The 25,057-nt window shown below is 42.9% G+C and overlaps 1 protein-coding gene across 2 annotated transcripts in view; it reads left to right on the top strand.

Moving 5' to 3' along the window:
- Positions 1-24,474, top strand: part of AKR1D1 (aldo-keto reductase family 1 member D1) — a gene marked incomplete at its 5' end in the record, with an annotated part of 39,451 nt that extends 14,977 nt beyond the window's left edge. The window contains 8 exons of one of the 2 annotated variants that reach the window (XM_080354710.1): positions 1,628-1,795; positions 9,286-9,402; positions 14,284-14,361; positions 16,595-16,717; positions 18,432-18,541; positions 19,037-19,202; positions 19,859-19,941; positions 24,375-24,474. In XM_080354710.1, the coding sequence (XP_080210836.1) occupies positions 1,628-1,795; positions 9,286-9,402; positions 14,284-14,361; positions 16,595-16,717; positions 18,432-18,541; positions 19,037-19,202; positions 19,859-19,941; positions 24,375-24,417 (888 nt within the window). In that variant the 3' untranslated portion in view covers positions 24,418-24,474. The remainder of the gene's footprint in view (positions 1-1,627; positions 1,796-9,285; positions 9,403-14,283; positions 14,362-16,594; positions 16,718-18,431; positions 18,542-19,036; positions 19,203-19,858; positions 19,942-24,374) is intronic. The other variant, XM_080354711.1, reaches the window with a different exon arrangement.
- Positions 24,475-25,057: the final 583 nt, after the last annotated feature.

Genomic DNA, 25,057 nt, shown 5'->3' with positions numbered 1-25,057 from the left:
AAAGTCCAAAGCCTGAATAGAAGTCAGTTCAGCCGTGTCTGATAGCAGCCAGCCCAGATGGGACACTGAAAAGCAGAGACCCAGCAGGAACACGGTCCCATTATCCCAGAATAATCTGCTTCCAGCCTACAGCTCTGGAACTGAAAGACAGAGAGGTTGACCCTCAGATGTCTTCAGCAGTCCTTCATAGATGTTTCTTCCATTAATGTGGAAGGGCAGGCCAGTATCCTCAGTCACCGCAGAGTCCTGTAGCAGCTACAAGTTTCATACCCTCTAGTTCAGCAGGTGGTGATGCTGTCACAGGACAGCTTGGAGAGAGAGGAGGGAGACTGACCGCTGTGGTAGAAAGTGGTCTTTCTCAACAGCACCTATTGCCCGTCTTGCTTCTTGTCTTTCCTCGACATCAACAAAACCAACAAATTTGACATCCTCTCTTCATACTCTGTCTCATTTCCAGATGTCTCTGGCATTTGTTTTTTTCATAGAAATAGCAGCATGGTCTTGGCCCTTCACTTGGAGGTAGCAAAATTCCCCTTTTGGCATCTGCTGCTGGCAGACAGCTGCACAGCAGAGTAGGTTGACTCACCCTATTTCAGTTTTCCTTTAAGAGAATCAGTTGTCCATGTCTTAGTAGTACAATAACTCTGAAAAGAGTGGGAAAATACTATTGCCACATGTTGCTAAAAGCCCTTGACCACCACCACTTAGAGCTTCCTTCTCATTATATTATACAAGGTGTGACAACAATAAGATGTTCTCAGCACAATTTCAGTGATCAGTCAAATGATTTCAGTAACTAGACTTATGGTTTTTTCCTTGGTTTGACCTAACAGTATTTTGCTTGCCACATTAGCTAATAAAAAATATGACTGTTCCGAAAAAGCAAGCCTATTCTGAATTTCAGCAAAGATGAGTAAACATAAGTGCAGCGCACAGTACAAAAATGCCACTTGGACTTGTTAAGAGGTTTCTTGGGTTCATCTTAAATGGAAGCAGTAGGATGTATAGAAACGTACACTAAAGCCTCTACTGGTTCTTAGCCATATGGTAAAGCAATTGTCCAGAAATGGGAATACCAGTAGACAGTCCTGAGCTATCACACTTTGGATTTTGATACTGTCAAAGGTAAGTTGATTTGAGGAGAAAGTGAAATCCAGATTTCTGCCCTGCTGAAAGCTCTACTGTGCCCTAAGGTATTCAAGTAGCCTCTGATCAGGTATGTGGTTGACAAGCTCTGCTCAACCAAAAAGCCCTCTTCCACTTGAGCAAGGGATTTTATCAAACGGCTTTTGTAAAAAAGCCCTTGATTTTTAGATAAGAATTCTAAAATAATTTTAGTATCGAATACATTTGATTCTACTTTCTGAGGACTCTCATACTGTTTGCCAGCCACAGAGAGAATTTTTGCTTTGCTCCTTTTTTGGTCTAATTCCACACTAGCAACAGTCTTGAAGAAAAGCACACAGCACGTTTTTATCCAGAAGTTGAAACACAAATGTCTGGGGAGGTAAAGGACAGTTAGACTGCATAAACTCCAGCATTAACCTTGTGCATATCTCAGGAACCCTATAGCATTGCAAGAGCAGCAAGCAGAGGGCTGAAACTATTTTTTTTCTTCTCTCATTAGACTCCTAAAGGTTCCTGTTTGGAGTCGGTGAAGATTGCCATTGATACTGGTTACCGCCATATTGATGGTGCCTTTGTCTACTACAACGAGCATGAAGTGGGACAAGCCATCCGGGAGAAGATTGCTGAAGGAAAGATCAAGCGAGAAGACATTTTTTACTGTGGCAAGGTGAGAAGCTGCACTCAGATTATTTACACTAAATCCAGGATTCCTGTGAATGGACTTTCTTAATTCATGCCAGTGGTCAGCATCTGGCATGCTTTCAGACCCAACATCCTTTTTCCTAGCATTACCATAATGCCTCAGAGCTTTATGAGCACTAGATTTGCTGTTAAGCACAGGAATCACCATTGTTCAGTTTCAAGCTCTGTTAGCAGTGGGAACCGTGCAACATCCATTCTGCCTAGTACTGTAGGTACCTGCAACTCAAGACTGTTGCTACACTCAGTGGTGCTGCCTAAGCTGTTACTACTGTCCCATGTGTTATGCTGGCATGCACATTTGTATAGTCACACTGTGAGCCCAAACTGGACAATGACCCTGCAAATTAGTTATTTTCTGTTAAGAGCAATTCCCCGTACAGGTTTGCCCTGAGATTGCACAATGAAAGGGGTGGGAGCAAGCACGTGCATGCAAGTGTCTGTGTACAGGAGAACAGCAAGTGCTTACGTTGGTACTACTGCCAGATAATTACTTGTCAAGCTACACCCTTAGTTACTGTATCACCTGTCATTAAAAAGTTCTACAGCCTTAAATCAACTCACTTGGAGAGAAGATGTCATCACACTTCAGCTTTAGAGTAACAATGCCGCAGTAGTGCATGAGCTAGTTAATGCTTTGAAGTCACAGCCGATTTTCTGCTAGAAGAATGAAATCTCTTGTTTGAAGAAGCATCTGACAAAAGCTGCTATAGCTAAAGTAACTAGATCTTAGATATAAAAGAGAGAGAGAGAGCTCATTGCACATTGCAGAATAAAGATCAGATGGCCCCAGAAAGGTCATGGTGCCTGTCCAGTTTCTAATGGAGTTTATGGCCTCAAGTTCACCTTCCTGCAGTGCTTCTTTGGACATATCAGCCTAATATTTTCCCTTTCTCCTTTCCCAAATAAGACGTAATCCTCAAAAGTTACTCAATGGTCTTGGAAATAAATACCATAGTTCCTAGAGTGAAAGATCCCATGGGATAAAAGGCCCCTTTAAGTGTGAGTAATATAGGTAAGCTCTGTGATCTGGGAAACTGAACTTTGGATTGGGTAGTTTGCAGACCAAGTAGATTTTCAGTAGCTATAGAGCAATTTCCAAGCAAAGCAATTTCCAATCTATAAAGTATGCAACTCTTTTCCAAGTTCCCTGCTCAGGTCTACTGGGAACAACCTTGCCATCCTGAGAAAAGATTCACGTTCTCAAAATTTTCCACCTTTATCAGAGTAGTCTCTCATATGCCAAATATGTTGATTTGGATTATTCAAAATATTTTGTTTCAACTCTTTTATAGTGCCATTACTGCAAATTACCAGTAATACTTGAAATAAAACCCACAAACTTGTGCCAAAAGGTTAGAACCAGATGTCCTAACAATTTTGAGCCTTCAACTGCTTCCCCTGCAATTTATTTTCCCATATATACCTTTAGGTTCTGTGGCAGTGCATATCTTGTCAAAATTTTATCAGGATTCCAAACTTCATTTATTAAGCCTTTCTATATTCAGTTGTCTGATCTAATCACTGGATGCTTTTCCTAGTTGATGATCACTACTTAAACATTGAGCCACCTGTGAAACTTCTTGATTGTAAATTCTGTTGTTCCCTAGACTGCAGATCCTACAAGCCTCAAGGCTGAAGCTCACAGCACCACAGTAGTCAATGCCTGTGGTTTTCCATCCTGCCTTGTGACTGTGAGATGGGACATTCTTGGATTTACCTTTCTGTTGTGTTCTGTTTGTGTTTGACAAAACTTCAGGTGCTCAGGGGGATAGCTCATTAGAGTACCTCTATAGTCTTTAAACAGTTCAAAAACAAAAGTGGAAAATAATCTGCAACAAATTCAATCCATCACAATCCAGGATTTTCATAGGTTTCTTGAATGTTTTCACAGCCGCTATGAACTTCCCAAAAAGAGTGGGACTGGATGTCCCTTGTCTTATGAGCTTATGTATCTCCAGCTTTATGTACCTTGCAAACTTTCGTGTCTGAACTACAAATATCAAGCCACTGGTAGATACATCAGCCATCGATTGGTAACTTTGTAATGTGAACTGCTGCATCTTCTGGCAAATGCGGTAGATACAGTAGACCATTCTTGAAAGTAGTTTGTGCAACAAAAGCTGGTTTTGTTTTCAGCCTTATTGACAGCAGAAGTACTAGAAATTCCCAAGACCCATCAGAAACAAGCCCCTCATGCAGATCTTTCCATAAACAAAGATGATGCAAATTGAGGGCTGGTCCATCAGCAGGGACTAACAAGAAGAGCCCCGCTGAGTGGCAGCATTACTGGAATAGCGACTTGGTGCTATCAGGCTGCATCTGCCAGCTGAAATCATCAGCACTTGCACTTGGCTCTTGCTTTTGGCTGGCTGATCAGGCAGAGCAGCTCAGCATCCAGAAATTTTAGAGGTTTTACATCAACTGCCAACATCTCGCTTGGCTTATATAGCAAGACCTTTTTGGTCTCCTCTTTCATCCCAGGATATTTCTTTCATTAAACTAGAAGTAACATTTCCAGGAAACGTGGTGTCCTGAAATGCCAGAGCCAGCTGGCAGCTTTGACTGCTCGAATGTCTACATGGGTTCTACTTAGGTAGATAATACAAGAACTTGTACAAATCATGAAAACAGTTATGAAACTCAAGTTTCCATGGCATCTATGTATTAACATAGTACAAATGTTTGCTATTTCTACAGGCTGTTTCTTTAGAACCTCTGCAATTTTTTAAAGGGACTGGCAAGTACTGAGCTCAATAGCACTAGGCCAGAAAGGGCGCTCGGAAAAAACTACTTCTAAACTATCAACATAACTCAGGTTACCAAATTTCCAAAACACAGTAACAAAACAAACTAAACATGGAGGGTATACAGACTCATTCCTTTACCTACATTTAAGTCCAAAACAACATCTCCTTTTACATGTAAAATGCTTATAAAACACCCAGACCAAAGGCTTTCAGGAAATCCAGTGGAACAGCTTGAAACTCTGAGAGCAGGACCTTGGTCCCTTTACTGTAGTACACCTCAGCCTGTGTAACCACCATCTAGTGATCATAAACTCTTCATGCATCATACAGCTGGGGCAGGCCTAGTATGATTTTCCAGGTGCCAAACCGTGCTTTGGTTTGTCAACTTAGGGCAGGGTCCAATGTGTTGCTCTCAGTACAACTGATCTTCGAGATAACATGTCCTTGCCTCTGCTAGCAGAACTGAGCAGATAGTCATTCCATGAAAAAACAATAATCTTGTTTAAAAAAAAAATCAAAGATCTAAAATACTTTAAAACTTACGCAGGCTGTGTCCTTTGACACCTATAATCATTATCTTCTCCTGAAAATGGCAATTCAAGTGTTTTGTGTCTCGGGAACAAATTCATTCCATACCTTGGCATGAGGTAACTGCCAGCTTTGGTGGCAGAACTTTCTAGACAATGACCATACCAACAGACAGCAGGTTTTCCTATCCAGTAATGGTGCCAAAAACCTCAACATGACTCTACATGAATGCTGGGGCAGGAATTAGCTGGGCTCATTTGGAGAGCTTTAAACTAGGCTCGAAGGGGGATGGGGTTGTAGCTGGGCTTGTCCCAGTGGGGCAGCATTCTAGAACTGATGAGGACCAGGTGGCCTCCTATGCTCCTAGGGAGAAATGGGAGTGCTCTGCTCGCTCCTTGAAATGCCTGTACACCAATGCGCGCAGCATGGGGAATAAGCAGGAGGAGCTAGAATCCTATGTTCGGCTGGGAGATTATGACCTGGTGGCAATTACAGAAACATGGTGGGACAGTTCACATGACTGGAATGTGGTCATGGATGGCTATGCCCTTTTCAGAAAAGACAGGCCAGCCAGGCGTGGTGGTGGAGTTGCTCTCTATGTGAGAGAGCAACTACAATGTACTAAATTCTGCCCAGGAGTAGATGATGAGCGAGTTGAGAGTGTATGGGTCAGGATCAAGGGGCAGGCTGGCAGGGGTGACACTGTTGTGGGTGTCTGTTACAGGCCAACAGATCAGGCTGAGGAAGTTGATGAGGCCTTCTATGGGCAGCTGAGAGTGGCCTCGCAGTCACAGGCCCTGGTTGTTGTGGGTGATTTTAACTTCCCTGATGTTTGCTGGAAGGACCATTCAGCCAGCCAGCCACAGTCCAGGAGGTTCCTTCAGTGCATTGATGATAACTTCCTCATGCAGATGGTGGAGGAGCTGACTAGGAGAGGTGCACTGCTGGATCTCATCCTCACTAACAAGGAGGGTCTGGTCGAAGCAGTAAAGGTTGAGGGCTGCCTGGGTTACAGTGACCACGAGATGGTGGAGTTCAGCATCTTGTGTGGCAGGAACAGAATAGCAAGTAGAATTGCAACCCTGGACTTTAGCAGGGCTAACTTTGGCCTTTTCAAGCAATTGCTGGGGGAAATCCCATGGGCAAGACTGCTTGAAGGAAAAGGGGCCCAAGAGAGCTGGATTGCATTCAGAGATTGCTTCTTCCACGCTCAGGATCAGAGCATCCCCACACGTAGGAAGTCAAGGAAGGGAGCCAGGAGGCCTGCGTGGTTGAATAGGAATCTATTGCGTATGCTCAAGCAGAAGAGGAGAGTTTACAGGTCATGGAAGCAGGGGCTGGCCACTTGGGAAGAATATAAGGCTGCTGTTAGAGGATGTAGGAAGGCAGCTAGGATAGCCAAGGCCTTCTTAGAATTACAGCTGGCGAGAGGGGTCAAGGACAGCAAAAAGAACTTTTTCAAATACATAGCGGATAAAACTAATACCAGAGGCAATGTAGGCCCACTGAGGAATGGGGTGGGTGCCCTGGTGGCGGAAGATACAGAGAAGGCAGAATTACTGAATGCCTTCTTTGTCTCTGTCTACTCTGCCGGAGGCTGTCCTGGGGAGCCCTGTACCCCTGAGACCCCAGATGAAGCCAGGTCAATGGAGGAGCTTGCTTTAGTTGATGAGGACTGGGTTAAGGAGCAATTAAATAGACTGGACATCCATAAATCCATGGGTCCAGATGGGATGCATCCGCGGGTGCTGAGGGAGCTGGCTGAGGTCATTGCTGAACCGCTCTCCATCATCTTTGCCAAGTCTTGGGAAACGGGAGAGGTGCCCGAGGATTGGAGGAAAGCAAATGTCACTCCAATCTTCAAAAAGGGCAAGAAGGAGGACCCGGGTAACTATAGACCGGTCAGCCTCACCTCTGTCCCTGGGAAAGTAATGGAACAACTTATCCTTGGTGCTATCTCAAGGCATATCAAGGATAAGAAGGTTATTAGGGGCAGTCAGCATGGCTTTACCAAGGGTAAGTCATGCTTGACCAACCTCATAGCCTTTTATGAGAATGTTACAAGGTGGATGGATGATGGCAGAGCCGTGGATGTGGTCTACCTTGACTTCAGTAAAGCCTTTGACACAGTCTCCCACAGCATCCTAGTTGCTAAGTTGCAGAGGTGTGGTCTAGACAATAGAGTAGTGAGGTGGGTTACAAACTGGCTTAAGGAGAGAAGCCAGAGAGTGGTAGTCAATGGTGCGGAGTCTAGTTGGAGACCAGTATCTAGTGGAGTACCTCAGGGGTCAGTACTGGGGCCAGTATTATTCAATATATTCATTAACGACTTAGACGAGGGAATAGAGTGTACTATCAGCAAGTTTGCTGATGACACTAAGCTGGGAGGAGTGGCTGACACGCCAGAAGGCTGTGCTGCCATCCAGCGAGACCTGGACAGGCTGGAGAGTTGGGCGGGGAATAACCTAATGAAATTTAACAAGGAAAAGTGTAGAGTCCTGCATCTGGGCAGGAACAACCCCAGGTTCCAGTATCGGTTGGGAAATTATATATTAGAGAGCAGTGTAGGGGAAAGGGACCTGGGGATCCTGGTGGACAACAGGATGACCATGAGCCAGCACTGTGCCCTTGTGGCCAGGAAGGCCAATGGCATCCTGGGATGTATTAGAAGGGGGGTGGTTAGTAGATCAAGAGAGGTCCTCCTTCCCCTCTACTCTGCCCTGGTGAGACCCCATCTGGAATATTGTGTCCAGTTCTGGGCCCCTCAGTTCAAGAAGGACAAGGAACTGCTGGAGAGGGTCCAGCGTAGGGCAACCAAGATGATTAAGGGAGTGGAGCACCTCCCTTATGAGGAAAGGCTGAGGAAGCTGGGTCTCTTTAGTTTGGAGAAGAGGAGACTGAGGGGTGACCTTATTAATGTTTATAAATATATAAAAGGTGAGTGCCATGAGGATGGAGCCAGGCTCTTCTCGTTGGCAAACAATGATAGGACAAGGGGCAATGGGATCAAGCTGGAACACAAGAGGTTCCACTTAAATTTGAGAAGAAACTTCTTCTCAGTAAGGGTGACAGAGCACTGGAACAGGCTGCCCAGGGGGGTTGTGGAGTCTCCTTCTCTGGAGACATTCAAGACCCACCTGGACATGTTCCTGTGCAACCTCACTTAGGCGTTCCTGCTCCAGCAGGGGGATTGGACTAGATGATCTTTTGAGGTCCCTTCCAATCCAGAACATACTGTGATACTGTGATACTGTGATACATCAGTTTTGTGCATTGAAAAAAAAAGATAAAATAAGCCAGCTTATTATCTGCAAGCAAATGGCACTTTAAACCTTCTATTCTGTGTTAATTCTGGTCTTTTGTTGATTTTAACTGCAGCAATTGGTTTACAAAGAGCTTTTGGTTACTAATTACCATGCTATGGTTTTATTCTTGCAAGAGATTTGCATCAACAGAGTTCAGTTAGAGATAGTGCTGAAAGCTAATCAACTAAGCACACTCCATAGCAACGTCAGGGCATAACCCCGTAAGGAAGCAGTTGTGATTAAAGAGGTTGAAAAAGCTGGGCTTTGACCAGTCACACCTGCCTTACAGTAGCTAAACAATAATGCAGCTTTCAGTGAGGACTGGGGATGTAAATTAAAACTTCCCTAGGTCAGACAGTCACTCAGGCTCCATGACCACAGGAGAAAACCAAAAGATTCTCTTTGTGCTGGGTCCTTGGCTGTTCAAGAGCCAACTCACATGATCTGAGCTTCTGCCTTCAAGCATAAAACTGACCACAGATTTCTTGTGGGAACATAGTTTTCCAGTGAAAGCACATACTTGGAAAGCTCAGAAAACAGAAGGAATCTGCCTAATTTCATTGAGCAAGAGTTTGCAATATACTCAACTCAGAAGAACCTGTCTTGTAACAAACAAATATATAATGGCTTTATGGGGACAGTCCTGGGCAAGGATTCCTGTCTTAACCTCTCCATCTGCCTCTGACAGAGAACAGAATAAGGCTCCTCACCTTTGTCTTGCAGTGACGTAGACCACAGTATCATTGCACTGTGCATAATGGGCTCTGTCAGAAGGACAAGTGTGTGTGTGTGGCGGGGAGTGGGGGTGGTGTCAGCTGGAGGGTGCTCGCTGTTCCTCCTGGCACCCAAAAAAGAGCCTGTGCTTGCCTCCCCAGCTGTGGAATACCTGCCACCCCCCAGAGCTGGTGCGCCCTACGCTGGAGAAAACCCTGAAGATCCTGCAGCTGGACTATGTTGACCTCTACATTATTGAGCTGCCAATGGCTTTCAAGGTAAAAAGAAAAACTGCCCTACAACGTTCGTGGTTGGCTTGAACCAAGGTCTTCATCTAGCATCCTCCTTGCAGCTTCCAGTCCATGTTGAATATAGCACTCTGGCCAGACTTCTTTTATATACATACTGCACGCATATATTTCTGTGCACTACCCACACAGAGAGAGACAGTTGCTGACAGCTGCAGCGTGGGGTCTCTCCATGGGAAGAACAGGTCTCCTTACTGGGGTTGAACACTTCTGTGCTGAAAAATTACTGTAGCTGAAGCAGCACATGTGTCTGAATCCTCTCTGAGCCATGAGGAGGGAGGCACTGGACAAAAGTGGTCACACAAAGCAGCAAAGGGCTAAAGGGCGAAGTTGGAGGGGAGAGGGAACGGGGAAAAAGCCACCAGGTTTATTTCCTTACTCTGTCCCAAAAAACTGGATAGCCTCAGTAGTATTAAAGCTACTGGGCAAATCATGGTTGTGATCTTAATCTCCACAGCTCCTGCTCTCCTCTCGGACAGCTACAGTAGATCACAGCAGGTCCCAAACATGGGTTGTCTTGCTCTCAAATGTCTAAAAAGTTAAAGCCTCATATTCCTTCACACTGCTGGTTCTGGGCAACTTGTAGCAAAAACCTTTGAACACACGAGCTCGCATCAGAGTTGCATGCCCCTCTTGCAATGAGCTCTTGCAAGTCCCCAAACTCTTGTTTCACGGCCTTTTGTACCTTGCCTTACAATTTTCCTCTGCAAGTATGTGATATAAAGGCAAATTAAATAACCTTACAATTAGAAGCATGAGATTCAAAACATATTTAAGTGGTTTTGAACCAATTAAATATATATATATATATATATAAAATAATATATATATATATATATTTTTAAGAGAGAATAAGGTCAGGCAATCAGTTGGCTAATTGTTTCTCTGGGGTGTTTAAGCTCTAAACTGGCCTCTTTTTGCAAGGCAGACTGTTCCCTGATTATTAAAATTATATTTTATTATGGGCTCCAAACTGCCAGAAGTATCAGATAAGAAGCAATTTACCAATGAAACAATCACCATAGACCTGCCATTCCTTTTTACCCAAGAAAGCCATATCCCATTAAGACCAGTATATGAATAACTGGACTCAGATATTAAACCTTTATTTATACAGTCCTATGTATGGAACCTTTTTGGGAACATTTTTAAAAATTTCCCACCACTTGCAATTTCCTGTTTCCCTTTGCTTGTGTTTGTATTCTCTAGTAGTTCATTCTCCCACATAGTGAAGGTCATTGTCTCACAATATAAAGATAGACAGCTGGCTTTAAAGTAATATACATCTGACTCCCTGAGGCCTGTATAAACAATCTGAATTGTTAAAAGAGTATCAGTCCTGTAGATTCATTCATGTCCTGCTTGAGAGGAGAAAAAAGGAAGTCACTTTCTGCCTGAAAAATTTACATTTTTCTGTGACAAATACAAAAGGAAAAAATCCCACTCTTTTGCAGTGGTGACAGGTTTCCTTTTTTATGCTCCCTCTGACAAATACACCCATCCTGAATGCAATGCTTGCCTTTGGTGAGCAGTGTGCAGGTGTAATGCCAACACACTCCTACTCTGCCCTAGTCTGCAAACATTGCAGTCTCTTCAAAAGCCTTCAAACACAACTAGTTTCTGCTTGGAAATCAGTGAAGAACTGGAGACAAAGCTTACAGTCAAACTAGTAAGAAACTTGCCCTTGCAGGGCCCAGCAGTGCAAGCTCTCCATAGGGACTTTTAGACAGAGTAAGAGGAATCTGTTTTCAGAGAGCACCACTCAGAAGAGGAGAGCCCCACCATACCAGCACTTCTGGGTGGACTGGGAATGGCTGACATCTGGGGTGACATTATTCACTGCCCTACCAGTGTTAGCCTGTACCTCCTTGTATTCTCCCTCACACAGATTCCCTGTTCAGGACTTGTGTCCTACCTCTCTTTAGACCAGTGTGGTGCTCAGCCCCTCTACCCTGGCAAGGCAGATGATGAGCAAGACCAGGTCTCCTCCAGGCCATCACATGCCCTCTGCCTGAGGAGCTCATACCCACTGGCAGGTTTTCTAGGGGGCTCTGCTCAGATGATTGATCCATCAGTAAGCAGGTAGCTGTGTACTAGTACTAAATGTTCTCCAAATACCCACCAACTAAATTATTCTGTGATCTATCAGGAAAGAAGTTATGTTAGCCTTCCATTGAACATCTCATCCAAGTATCCTCTTGTCACTTTAAGACAATAAATCAAAACAGGCCAATAGCCTCACTATTTGACTTCCTATTACCTGTTTATATTATACAATAAGCATTCACAGCTTGTTAAAATTGCTCTCTTGAGAAAACCTGCTTGTCAAAGAGCATTGTATGAAAGTGATGGGACATGCAGAGCTGCCTTCCTGCATCTGTGTTGGTGAGGAAATCATTATAATGGGTCCAGGGCTTTTCCTCTCAGTGCTTACCTACTGACTGCTGTGCTTTAAATATGCAAGTAACTTGACTGCTAGCTTTTGGAGTGACCACAGACTTTGAACATAGAATCATATAATCATAGAATCATTTCAGTTGGAAGAAACCCTTAGGATCTTCAAGTCCAACCATAACCTAAGCTAACTCTAGTACTAAACCATGACCCTAAGAACCTCATCTAAATGCCTTTTGAACACCTCCAGGGATGGTGACTCCACCACTTCCCTGGACAGCCTGTTCCAATGCCTGATAACCCTTTCAGTGAAGAATTTTTTCCTAATACCCAATCTAAACCTCCCCTGGTGCAACTTGAGGCCATTTCCTCTCTTCCTATCACTTGCTACTCAGGAGAAGAGACCAACCCCCTCCATGCTACAACCTCCTTTCAGGTAGTTGTAGACAGCGATAAGGTCTCCCCTCAGCCTCCTTTTCTCCAGGCTAAACAGCCCTATTTCCGTCAACCGCTTCTCTTAAGACTTGCGTTCCAGGCCCCTCATGACGCGATATGATTCCTGCACAGTGGCAGTGACTGTATGGTGGTGTCCCAGCTGCTTCAGTGCTCATATGGTAGCACAGTAAGTCACCTTATGTTCAGTCTAAGGTGTGTGGTTATCTCCAAGAGAAGACATCAGCATTTGCAGTAATGACTGGTGCAGTGTAAGTGCATGAGAACCCAAAGCTGAGAAACATGACCGGCTTCTAAAAGACCTTTTCAAAAACCCAGTAACCACCATCCTGTCACGACCAAAACACCACCTTTCTGTCAGCACTTTAGCTCTCTTTATCCATCCTCAGACAATTCTTCCATCTAGGAACTACCTTGCACAAAAAGGTAGCTTGGTGGACAAAGTATTGCCTAGAGAACACTGAGCAGAGAAAACTGTACTTGAACACCTTGTGCAGTTCCCCAGAGGCAGGAGGAAGAACTGAGCCTTGTGGAAATCCACAACAGCTGGCACCACTTTTCTCAGTCAAGATAAGTTCATCTTCAAGTGCTGTTCATCCTGACTTTGTTCGCTTTTTAAGAACAAAAGTGATAGAGGAAAATGGAAAAATAAAAAAATAAAAAAATAATTAAAAAAATGTTGAACAGAAGTTAATGAATTTTGAAGTGGAACAGAGTAAAAAGGTCTTGAACTCATAGTTGTCCCCTGAACTCAAAGAAGTCCAGCTCCTATGCATTGAACTTGCAGTCTTTGGAGAGTTTGTGGGGATATCATGGGGATGAAGGGTTTATTCCAAAATGCCATGGCATGGTTTTGTAAATAGAGATTCTCCACCTCAAGTTATAAAGGCAAACTGCCTACTAATAGAAAATATACCCTACAGCCACCTACCTCCTAGTCAAGATTTTCTTATTTTTCAGCAAGACACAGCAACAAAGGCAACAAGTTATCTTTGTGGAATTCTTCAAGGAAAGCCACCACATTTGGAGGAAACAGACTTATGCCTGTAATTTAGACCTTGGCCTCTGAAATCTGAGGCTGTGTTTTCATTAGGCTCACTTTTCCCATGAAATGCCTTGAAATTGAACTTCTTGACTGAATTGAGAGGCGCCAGTTCCTGATCATATTAGTCACAGCTGTATGTTCCCAAGTTATCATGTCAACATCTTGTACCCAGACCTTTGAAATATAGCAGTTTGCAGTCAGATCAAATGTCAAACATCACTGAAGGGTTTTTATAAAAAAAAAAAAAAAAAAAAAAAAAGAAGTGAAATTGCAATCAGACAAAAAGGGAGGGTGGTGGTAACACATTGCCTGCAACAGCAGTGAAATGACCTGCAAACAAAAGATAGCTGTGCATGTGACGTATTGACTCATAACTAATCTCTGAAGTCTTGTTTATGATGAACAGAGGTAGGAATAAAGATTTCCAAATGCCAAAAGAAAGCTGGATAATGCACTTAAGAGGTTCACAGCCTGTATTATAGCTATACATGTAGCCCTTTACTACTAGTAAGTAACTCTTGGAAATTGTCCCTCCAATTGTTGGGAGCTGGAGGTAGCTGTTACTCCTCCCAGGTGCCCAGGACACAAGCAGGATCAGGGGAACAGCTGGGATAAAAGGAGGGAAGAAATGGAAGAGAATACAGGTTGGTACTCTAACCCAGCCCTTTGAAAGGAGACTAGTCCTTTGGAGGCCATAATGTAAAGGTCAAAAGTTTATTGCAAACCAAGGCCATCCAGGAACTCCTGAGTGTGCACTCATGTGACAGTTCAGAAGTGCATCCAAGGATGATCCAGCCATAGAGGATGTGGTAAGCTCAGCATGAATGACCTGTTGAACTTGGGGTGTTTTTGAGAGAGCTTTTGAATTTTTTTTTTTTTTTGCTAATAGAAACAGAGTCTGTGGAAAAACCTTGTGAATAATTTTCTTTAAAGCACAAAAGTGTGGTTTTACTTTTCAGCCAGGAGATGCAATCTACCCAAAAGATGAAAATGGAAAATTTATCTACCATGAGACAGACTTATGTGCCACTTGGGAGGTAAGCAAACAAAACATCCATCCATATATACTTTAAAAACACAAATCCTCATTCTCAGTTTTACTTGTAGCCTTCATAAACAGGGCTGAGGCATATTAACAGGGCAAACGGATCAGATTCTACTAGCTCCATGGATAAATGTTACTTCTGTCCCTAAGGATGTTGCTTCTTGCCGTCACTTAATTATTTTTATAACAAATAAAACATTATTGAAATATCTGACATCCACATTCCTTCTTTTAGAGAGCGTACTGTACATTTGCTCGTTGAAGTATCTGTAGGTTTTTATCAACCTTCACTCTTTATCAGATCTTTACAGCAGGAAAATTTGGAGCCCTAATATGTGACCAAATCCTCAACAAAAAAGGAAGGTTTTCACCTTTAAGATAACATGGAATTTCCCTTAAAGCTCACCATTAAAAAAATATTTTTTAAAAAAAACAAATAACACACAAAAAGACCTCACCCCACAACAAACAAAAACACCAAACAAACCCTTGCCATCAGAACAAGTTGACTCCTGATTTTTATTATCAGATGAAAATACAAGGTTTTTCTGCTAAGAAAAACGTGGAGGGTAGTAGCATTTGCCTGAAAGATTGCATCCTGAATTTGCTTGTGATGCACTCTAGTCCTGTATCTAGATGTCTCCTGAAGCCTACTGTCACTTGGCATCAGGATCTCAGGTGAGGGAGAAAGTGAGATTAACAATCTCCTCACCTTTCTGTCTTTCAAAGTCTTGGACACTCTTGAATTCATGGCCAAAGCTGGTCAGCTCTCCTTGTGCACCAGGTCTGCTGCAGAAGCGTCACTAATTCATCCTAGTTCACACTGAGAGAGATAACATGGACTGCTACATGCTCTACTACAGCTTGCACTGTCCAGAGCTGGATAGTCACATCCCAATTTAGCTCTGCTCGAGGTGCAGCAGATAAAGGTGGAGAATGGGTGAAATTCTGAGTGAAAGTTCTGAGTCGGGGAGAGTCCAGGGCAAGCTTGGGCTTTCCCCTGGCAGCTGAGCCATCCAGGCTGGGTCTCAGGGTGAACGGGGACTTCCACGTTGGCTGTTTATGTTACCCTTGCCTTCGGCTGATGTGGTTCATTCCTCTTTTTCACAGGCCAGTTGCTCAAATGTTAAAAGCAACAGCTGTCAGAACACTTACGTTTTTATCTCCAAGCTGGTGCTTATTGCAAAGGACAAAGTGTAGCAGGCCACTCTCTTTGGCTAATAAGCCAAGAGAAAAATAGGTGGTGGTGAATGCCTGCAAATAATAGCATCAATCTAAATAAAACTGGCTAAACTCAATCTAAATAGTTTCACTCTCTCAGTATGGTGCTAGCAGGCAAAAATGGCTCCAGATGACTGTATTTGCTGACTTGTCACCGAGTGATACAAAGCATATGAGGCCAACTAGAGGTCATCAAATACATGGTGCCTCTTACCTCCCTGCTTTCAGCTCCCGTGAGACAGAAAGGAATAACAAAACAAGCAGAAGGCGCGTTCAGCTCCGTGGTGGGGTCTGCTCTGCCTCAAACAGTCACCAAATCATTTGTGTGCAGAACTCCTGGGAGCAAAGGAGGAGACTGTAGGAAAGGACCCTTTTTCCCCTTAACAACCCAGCAGATTAAGTTAATGAAGACCAGGGCATGTGTTCATATCCAGTATTCATAAGGCTTTCTCAGCTATTAGAATTCGTCTGAAGTGCAGAATATCTGGAATTCCTCTCTCCCTTAATTTTTTTCAAGTTTATACTGTACTGAAGTTTTCTGTGCTGGATTTGTGATTTGCCTTGCCATATATTTAGGGGATTTCACTGGATAGAGACTTCATATGAACAATTCTCATATAATCAAAAGAAATAAATTGACTTATCAGGAAAGCAATCTATTTTGTTCACACTCCCTTCTCCAGCTTTGAGGCAGTGCTAAAAGTAAGAAAAACTCTTTGAAATCAGAAGTCTGGCACTTACATATCTATATCTCAGATTAATCTTTCTGCTCTCCAGACAAATTCTACCTTCACAGGAGGTATGAAATGTAAGGGTTTGATCTGGAAAGGGAGTCTGTGTGGGAACAGAGTTTAGAATAGCAGGATGGCACTAGTCCTCATGCTAGTAGAGCTGTTAGTTCTGCTGCAGCAGAGGTTTTTCTGCAGTCTCACCTACCTCTAGAAGCATGCTCTGAGGAATCAAGCCAATGTGTGGGACTCTACCAGTCTTTGCTTTCTTTGCAGGCTATGGAAGCATGTAAAGATGCAGGCTTGGCAAAGTCTATTGGCGTATCCAATTTCAACCGCAGGCAGCTGGAGATGATCCTGAACAAGCCTGGACTTAAGTACAAACCTGTCAGCAACCAGGTATGACTGCAAGCCAAGGGCAGCGCCCACCATGGTGCCACTGCCCTGTAGGGAACACAGAAGCGACACATGGTCAAAGCCATCACGTGCAGAAGGGTGACATACACTTTGCTGCAGGTGCTGCCTCTGTACTGTCACACTTCCATTTCTAGCTTGAAAATATTACTCATCCTATCTAGGCTAAATATACACATTTGAAGATGATTGCTCTCCTCAGTTCCTGCTCCAGGACTACAAAACTGGTGCCTCTGTGTGAAGCTCCTTAACAAGGTTGAATGCTGAGTGAATGCAGATCTTAACTCTGCCACGTACCTTACTTCAAGTCCAAAAAATTCCCAAGACAAACCATTCAGGGCCAACCAACGAAGCCATGTCTACCTCAGCTGACACCAAACCAGAACAACCCTAAATATCAGGGATCCTAAGTCACTCTAAGCTTCCAAAGTTTAAAAGCCAATAGAAGTAACTCCTTCATTGCCCGTACTTGCTCTCTTGTGCCTTTTCTATAAGACATCAGTAAGAGTTAAAGAAAAACCTAAGTTAAAGAGAACAACCCATTAAGCAACCAACTTGAGCCAAACAAGCCTGTGAAGATGATAGGCATGTCTGGAGTTAGAGTACAGTAGCAGAGCTCAGAGAAGGCAGTAAGGAGCAGTGACCCATCTTTATGCCCAATACTTTTGGCATTTGGCATCTCACTGCATTTCACTGGGAAGCTCTTCTGACTCATCAGGCATGAACAAATACCCACGTTAGTAGTATCAGAGAAGAGATCAGACACCAATTGGGACCAACTTCCCACCCTCAGCTGTTACCTGGAGGGACAGGATTGACATGGACCATAGCATGGCAGCTGGCTGTAGCCTTCATTTCTGTCTTTGGCCTGCAGGTAAAGGCAGGCTGTGAGAGGAGGAAATTCCGGCTCCCTTCACTGATATTAACAAGCCCAGCGGGTGCAAAATGCAATTGTTGTTTCTGGCGTGCACCTAAGACTGCACTGAGCATTGCTGCTGCTTCCCAGGGCTGAGGAAAGCCAGGCAAAAGATTAAGCCCAGTTTAGGGCAGATAGCCAGCATGCACAGATGTGCCAGCTAGCTTCAGTCTGTCTGCAAACAGTGGTTGCTCTGTCACCTTGTAGACATCCCTTTCCCAGAGACTGAGGACACGGCCAGAAAATCCTTGCTTGTAAGGGAATGATGCACAGTATTTGCAATGTAGGAGGGCAGAGCATGTAACAAGGTCATAACTGTTACAGAGATATCTTACCTTTTACATATACGCCCCTTACCTTTCTATCTGGGACAGCTTATGCCAACATTTGCCCTAAAAACATCATTCTAAACGTGAGAGGCAGAGGAACAAAGATCTGACCCACATGAAATGGGTTGCCTGCTCTGCCTACTTCTAGTGAACTTCACTCATCTCTATCCCTTCCCCCCACTTATTGCCACCTTTCCACTGGGAGCCAATAAAAATTCCCTGCAACCAAATTATAATTGCAGATGCTGATCTGCTGTCCACCCAATAAAAAAAATCATCTATCACCCAGCAATGTACAGAACAGTAACCACAGATTGAGCTTTCCTATTCCTGAACTTAAATGAATCCTTTCCTGAAAGTGTCATCTGGTCTGTAGCTCTCACAAATATTGGGACACCACCTACTTCTGCACCTGATCTGTTAATTAATAATTCTTTCTATGTTACTCTTGTAGGTTGAATGCCATCCCTATTTTACCCAACCCAAACTCTTAGAATTTTGCAGGCAACATGACATTGTTATTGTTGGGTACAGCCCATTGGGAACCTCAAGGGATGAAACATGGTAAGTCCCCATGTTACTTTCTAACAGTAGGGCCACTATCCAGGAAAAGAATGATAGTTCTCCACTGCTGGGTCTCTGTGCAAAATAACTGTCCCTGTTTTCCAAAGTAGTTTTGAACTTCAGTGTCTAAATATTAGTGTTGTCAATGTAAACTTGCGACACTCCTGCTGCATGCTGTCATCAAAAAGTGCCAGGTGGTCTGTACAGCAGGTCACCTTAGGTCTCCTCTAACAGAAAGCATCTGTAACTGTGAATGTCTATAACTAGGAATACTGAGGCTTAGGTGATGAAGTAGAAACTAAGTCAACATTGGGACATGACATAGGAAGTTGCTTTTGACAGCCCGCCAACCTAAATGCCAAAGCTTTTCTGCCATCTTTCACACTAGTTGTCAAAAAGGTGAGGTATGCTGTTCAGAAACAAGTAGATGCTGCTATGTTTTGACATTAAGGATAAGGAGAGCTTTTTTGTTTTCCTTTTCCAACTTTCTTCCAGGGTAAATGTGTCCTCCCCTCCTTTACTGAAAGATCCTGTGCTGAATGCCATTGGCAAGAAGTACAATAAGACAGCTGCACAGGTTGCTTTGCGTTTCAGCATCCAGCGAGGGGTTGTGGTCATCCCCAAAAGCTTCAATCCACAACGTATCAAGGAGAATTTCCAGGTCAGTTTGTACTCTGAGCATGCATGGATTAATCCACTTTCTATGGGGCACAAGCCAATGTAAGTGATGTTCCCATTTCTTTCTGTAAACACAAGGCTTGACCAATGTCAAGCTCTGCCACATTTTGTGATTTTGGTCCCCTCACCTAATGGTATTATGATAAGACAATAACAGAGCAGAGTAGGGAGGAAATTTCAGTGTCTTCTAACCCTCTGGAGTGGCTAAAGTTCCAGCTAGGGGTGTATCCCAGAGTACCAGTTGCTGCAGCGAGCACCACAAATGAGGTGAAATAATTCGGTAGGTCAGCAGCCCTAGGTAACTGGCTAGAATACCACACCCAAATAAGATAAAGCATTTGTTTCTGTGTGCCTTGCAGCACTTAGTGCTCATACTGCTCCCTGCTTTCCCTGCCAATGTATTGCTTCCAAAGCTGGTGGCCCAGTAATTGCCAGACTACCTCCTCTTCTTGCAAGAGAGTATAAGTAATTGACTGGACTTATTAATGTCCTCAAGACTTTACTAGAAGTGCAAGCAAGTACTGATTTGTAGGGTAGATGGCCGGGGAGGATAAGGGGAGATTTGACTTCTGAAATCTGAAACATATGAATGTTGATTGTGTCAAGAAATGTTAACTTATTCCTAACATCTTCCATTAGATCTTTGACTTCTCCCTCACTGAGAAAGAGATGAAAGAAATTGAAGCCCTGAACAAAAACGTTCGTTATGTGGAATTGTTAATGTAAGTCCAGGAGGAATCCTAGATCCTCATAGAACTTTCCTATCTTTTCAGAGGATTTAAAAAAAAAAATTCACTTTTAAAAATTATTTTTTGTGTAAACAACCTTATTTTAAGGTAAGGTTTAAATATGGGAGGTCTTTAATGCAGCCTGAATATGCTCCTGGACTCACTGCAAAAATAAACATGCAACACTTGCTTACAGCTCAGATGTCAAAAGCCCACTCAGTAGAAACTGAATGTATTAGGCTATTCAGTCTCTGCTCCACCTCCCTAAATGCTTTCTGCTATGTTATAATGTTGGTTTCAGCCACTCACAAGGTGTAGCATTGCTCCTGTCTAGCAGTGTGGATATCAGAGCAGAATTTCAAATGCGAGCCTTTTCTTGTCTTTCCTTCCCACCCTCACTTCCAGTGCTCAGCAAAGCACATTGCTGCTTGAGTATAATGGCTTATGGATTGTAAACCTAGTGATTCCAGAGGCAACTTGTCCTAAATGCTATGTGGAAAGCTAAGAATTAGGAGTGCTAATACATGAAACAACAAGGCTAATTTAAGGAAAGCTCTGCTCCTCCTCACTGAATACTTTGGTTAGAACATCAAAATTTGCCTACCCAACTTCCTCATAAAAGATGATCCATGTTAGTGATCACAAATGGTCAGAAACTTTGTTTTGGCTTTTCCTCTGATGCTGTCTTCTTCAGCAATCTCCTTCTTCTGCTGCCAGTTGAGTCATATCTTTTCATATGGAAAGAAAACAACCATGCATCTTGTTTGACTGCGAGACCACTTCCTCATTGTCTCTTCTGATAAGTAACAAGGCTTGATCTCTTGCTGCTTGTCAGATAAAGCTTTTCACCCAATGTAGTCTTGCTTCGCCTGAAGGCTGATCTACCCCTGAAGGCTCAGACTGACTCAACATCTCTTCTGAAGAATGAGGGCACTTATTTTACCTTCAGCTCAAGAACATCTACAATTTATGGCCAAACTTTACACTTTCCCCTTTTCAGGGCTCTCAGTGTGTAGCCAAATGCTAAAAGTTAGTTTCCATGCAATTTTCTTGTTACTTTGGATTATCTGCATCTTGCTAAATTGTAGTGTGCTCAAGCACTAAAAATGAAGAGAAGGAGCTTCATTGCTCAAAAGATGGAAGGAATGTGGCAAAGGAACAAGTAAACCACTTACTGTGGTTTACTGCATAAATACGATAGGAAATATGAACTAAGTTTAAAACATCATAATGGCTTTCACTGTTCACATTTAAGCTCAGCCAGGTGTTCCAAAACTTTAGTTTCTTAAAACTTAAAATAGCCTTCCATCAATTCTTGAATCATTTTGGTTGCAAAAAACCTTCGAGATCACAGTGTCCAACTGTTAACCTAACATTGTCAAAGTCCACCTCTAAACCATGGCCCTAAGAACCACATCTATGTGTCTTACAAATATCCCCAGAAATGGTGACTCAACCACTTCTCTGGGCAGCGTGTTCTAATGCCTGACAACCCTTTCTGTGAAGAAGTTTTGCCTAATACCCAATCTAAACCTCCCCTGGTGCAACTTGAGGCCATTTCCTCTCCTCTTATCACTTGCTACTTAAGAGACCAACACCCTCCATGCTACAACCTCCTTTCATGTAGCTGTACAGAGTGATAAGGTCCCCCCTTAGACGGTGCAGAGACCATGAACTGTTGCTTTCTTCTCCATGATGAGGTTGATTCTTTAATCCACACAACATGGCAACAGATTAGATGTATTTTTCTCCTAGGGCCATTAAGCAAAACAATGTAGCTGGTCTGAAGAGCAGCCACAGCAATTTGCTCCTACATTGGTATCTCTTAAAGCTGGTACAGCCTGGTTAAACCTGGCTGACTAAAACTGATTTGTTCCCTAGCTATTAAGCTAGATGGCAGAGGCAATTGTACCTGCTTTGGTTAAACGGTATAGCAGCAGCAGGCTGATACAGAGACAGATCAAAATGAGGAAATGTAAACAACAAATGTGACTTTTTTAATACATTGTTTAAATCAACATAGCTCTTAAATAGAGCAACAAAAATGCGATGTAACTGGTTTATGCAGGATGAGGTGATTCCATTGATACTTTTTAAAAAACATAGCAACACACAGTTCCAGAAGACTTCTCACAAATGACCTAGCAGATTCTTGCGTGTTTTGGTATTCAAATTTTTTGTTTTTTCATAGCTAAGTTGAGCTATAACATCATTTAAACTTTTAGGGAGTATATACACAAAATGTAATCTTGGTGCAAATGCAAGAGCCTTTTCCAGAAGCAAAATTAGAGGATGCAAATGCCCACGTGAGAAAAACTTCCTAAGCCACCTATCCAAAACCTGTTTTGCTTTATTAGACTAAATTTGGTCACAGGAGACCACTAAAGACACAAAACAGGATGCATAGGATGGACATTGCTAGCACTATTTTTTGCAGGAGTGCCATGTTTGCAGAAAATGCTTACATACGCTTTGACCTCAACCATGAAAAATGGTTTATTGGAAAAGTGATGTTGCCATGTAAGGAGTAGCTAAACATATTCTGCCTTACTGTGTGTTCTCGCACTGAAGTGTCTGGAATTGACACTGCAATAGATGAGTTACCAGCCTAAAGAGATTTCTTATTTCATCCAGCAGTAAGTATCTGAAAAAAAAAAAAAGTCAAACCATCACACAGAAAGATTTCTAGTTAGTCAGCTTAGTGCAGAACCTTCAACTACTGTGACACAAATGCCAGCAGGAATGGAAAAATCCAGTGTTCCTCTGAGTCTTCCAGTTATCAGCTATCATGGGTTCTGTGTGTACATCTGTTGTTCTGATGGTGCAAGTAAGCCTATATGAACAGGATATTGAAATCAGTGGAAAGACTTAAGCATCTGAAGTGAAAATGGAGGTTTTATAAAATTATGAGTATTCCAAGAACTCTTGGTCTGAAATGGTTTCTTCTCCCCTTGAAGAAATCTGGAAGTATTGTGCTGGGCAAGTTTTACATTAATCTTGCTGCTTGATTTATCTTGTGCTCCTGGTCTCTGCTACAGTTATTCTTCCTTACCAGTTATTCCAAGCTGCCTTGACTCCTCTGAGTGAGTCATTTTCACTCGAAGGTCTCAGACCTTCGAACATACAAGATCTGATTAGCGTGCTCCACAGATAGAAAGTAGAGATTATGACACTGGCAACTCAGACATTGTCAAATTATACTGAAATCAAACAAGCCCAAGTGTTGTGGCTTATTTTTTTGAACCAAGTGAATCTGTTAATGTGTAAACACTTCAGCTTGGCTGAATATCGGAATGAAATGTTTTGACACAACCAATTCAAAATGTTTGATGCCTTCCAGTTAGTTAACTTCAATGTTGTGAAATGTATTCTTCCCAAACTGGAAGGATTCACAGCTGGGATAAATGCCAGTACTTGTTGTGCTCTGCTGTAAGGCAAGGCAGTCAGCTGCTGTGATGCACCTGAGAACGTTCTTCAGAAAATTTTAATTTTACTAATGAGAAGTGTTTGTCAAGCCAGAGCTTGTGGTTTAGCGTCATCATCTCAAACAAGAAAATCCACAGAAAAACCCAACTATCTCTCTCTCAAGTCTGACAGTAATAGGCAAACAATGTTACTTTTTTCCCTTCTTGCAGTTGCCCCAGGAATTTTCTTCTTGACTTTTATAATGATCCTGGATCACATGCTTTCCCTGAGCACACAGATTTTAAAATTCAACCTGAAGCATCCCTGCCTTTGTTAGCATGCAGCCACGAACATCCCTTTCTCCCCTGAACTGGGTCACCCCAAGGCTCCTTTGTAAATTCTCTGCCACTGATGCTATTAACCTTTAAGAGCATCTACATCCAGGCTGAGCTAGAGGACAGCCAGGCTTTGTGTGCATATGGCAGCCTCTTGGAGAAAGCACTGTACCAGACCCAGACCTGTTCATGCCAGTTCTAAGTGCATAAGCCAAAGTGATACAGTTTGGTGTGTCCACCTCTCCTTCAAATATAACCCTTATTTCTGAGGGTCCTCCTAGACATCTGAACAAAGAAGTCTTCCCCTTCCACAATGCACACATAGTGAAGCCATCCTACTTCCCAACAACACCTCTGCTAACCTGAGTTAAATCCACAAATATAGCAAGAATAGCTGACATCCAAACTCCTGTTGATTTTTCCTATCTGTCCTTAAGGTATGCAGTCTGTAAGCCTGAAAAATGGTCCTTTGCTGTCTTCTCCTTAAATGCACAGGTTTGCTTCCAACTCTGCAGGGAAGATTATTCAGAGCAGACAGCTTCTGAATAAGCAGAAGAGCTTTCCATTAAGGCCACCTGTGTAGTGCAAATAAGAGAACTGTTTTGCTAGGCACAGGACAACTGCATCAGTGTTGTGATAACCTGCTTCTCTCAAGAAGCTCACTTGTTCACTCTGACCTATCCACAGGTGGCGTGACCATCCAGAGTATCCCTTCAGTGATGAATACTGAAAACAAGGTGTGTCTGGGCAAGTTCCTAATTCAGTGCCATGGGGCTTCACTGAAAGAGACCCAACATTTGGTGCTTTGACTTCGTGGGAGACTGTTCAAATCAGCATTAAAAACATGACATTTACTTCCTCTTGTCTTGTCAGTCTTTTATTGCTACTGAAAAGCAAATCTACTTAACCTATTGAATTTCTGGTTTTGGCTGAGGATACTTTAATTCTGAGCACTGAAGCTCAAAAACTGACAGCTGATAGAATTGAAGATTTCTCTTGAAAACAGGCTCACTAGTTTAAGCCAAATAATTTTCATTCAATGGCACATTTGTCACCAAATTTGAAACAAGACGTTCTGCTTCAGTAGACGTGAAGCAGTATCATTTTGTTTCACAGTTCAAGTGAGAGAAAGTTAGGAGTGGGAACTAATTGCATTTGAGATAAACATATGCACACATTATATCTATATAGATATATTCACTGCTTCATGCAGCGAAGTCTGTTTCACACTGAATGCAGTATTCTTCATGTATTCTTCATACATGAGCTGCATTCCAGAGATACACCCCAGCTGGCTCCACATACAACTAGTTCAAGCCCTAAAGCATTATAAACATGTTCATACCTCCTCCCCCATCTCAACTGAGACC

The sequence above is a fragment of the Nesoenas mayeri genome (genome assembly GCF_963082525.1).
Source record: "Nesoenas mayeri genome assembly, chromosome: 1".
Taxonomy (NCBI): domain Eukaryota; kingdom Metazoa; phylum Chordata; class Aves; order Columbiformes; family Columbidae; genus Nesoenas; species Nesoenas mayeri.
This window is presented reverse-complemented; position numbering and strand designations above follow the sequence as displayed.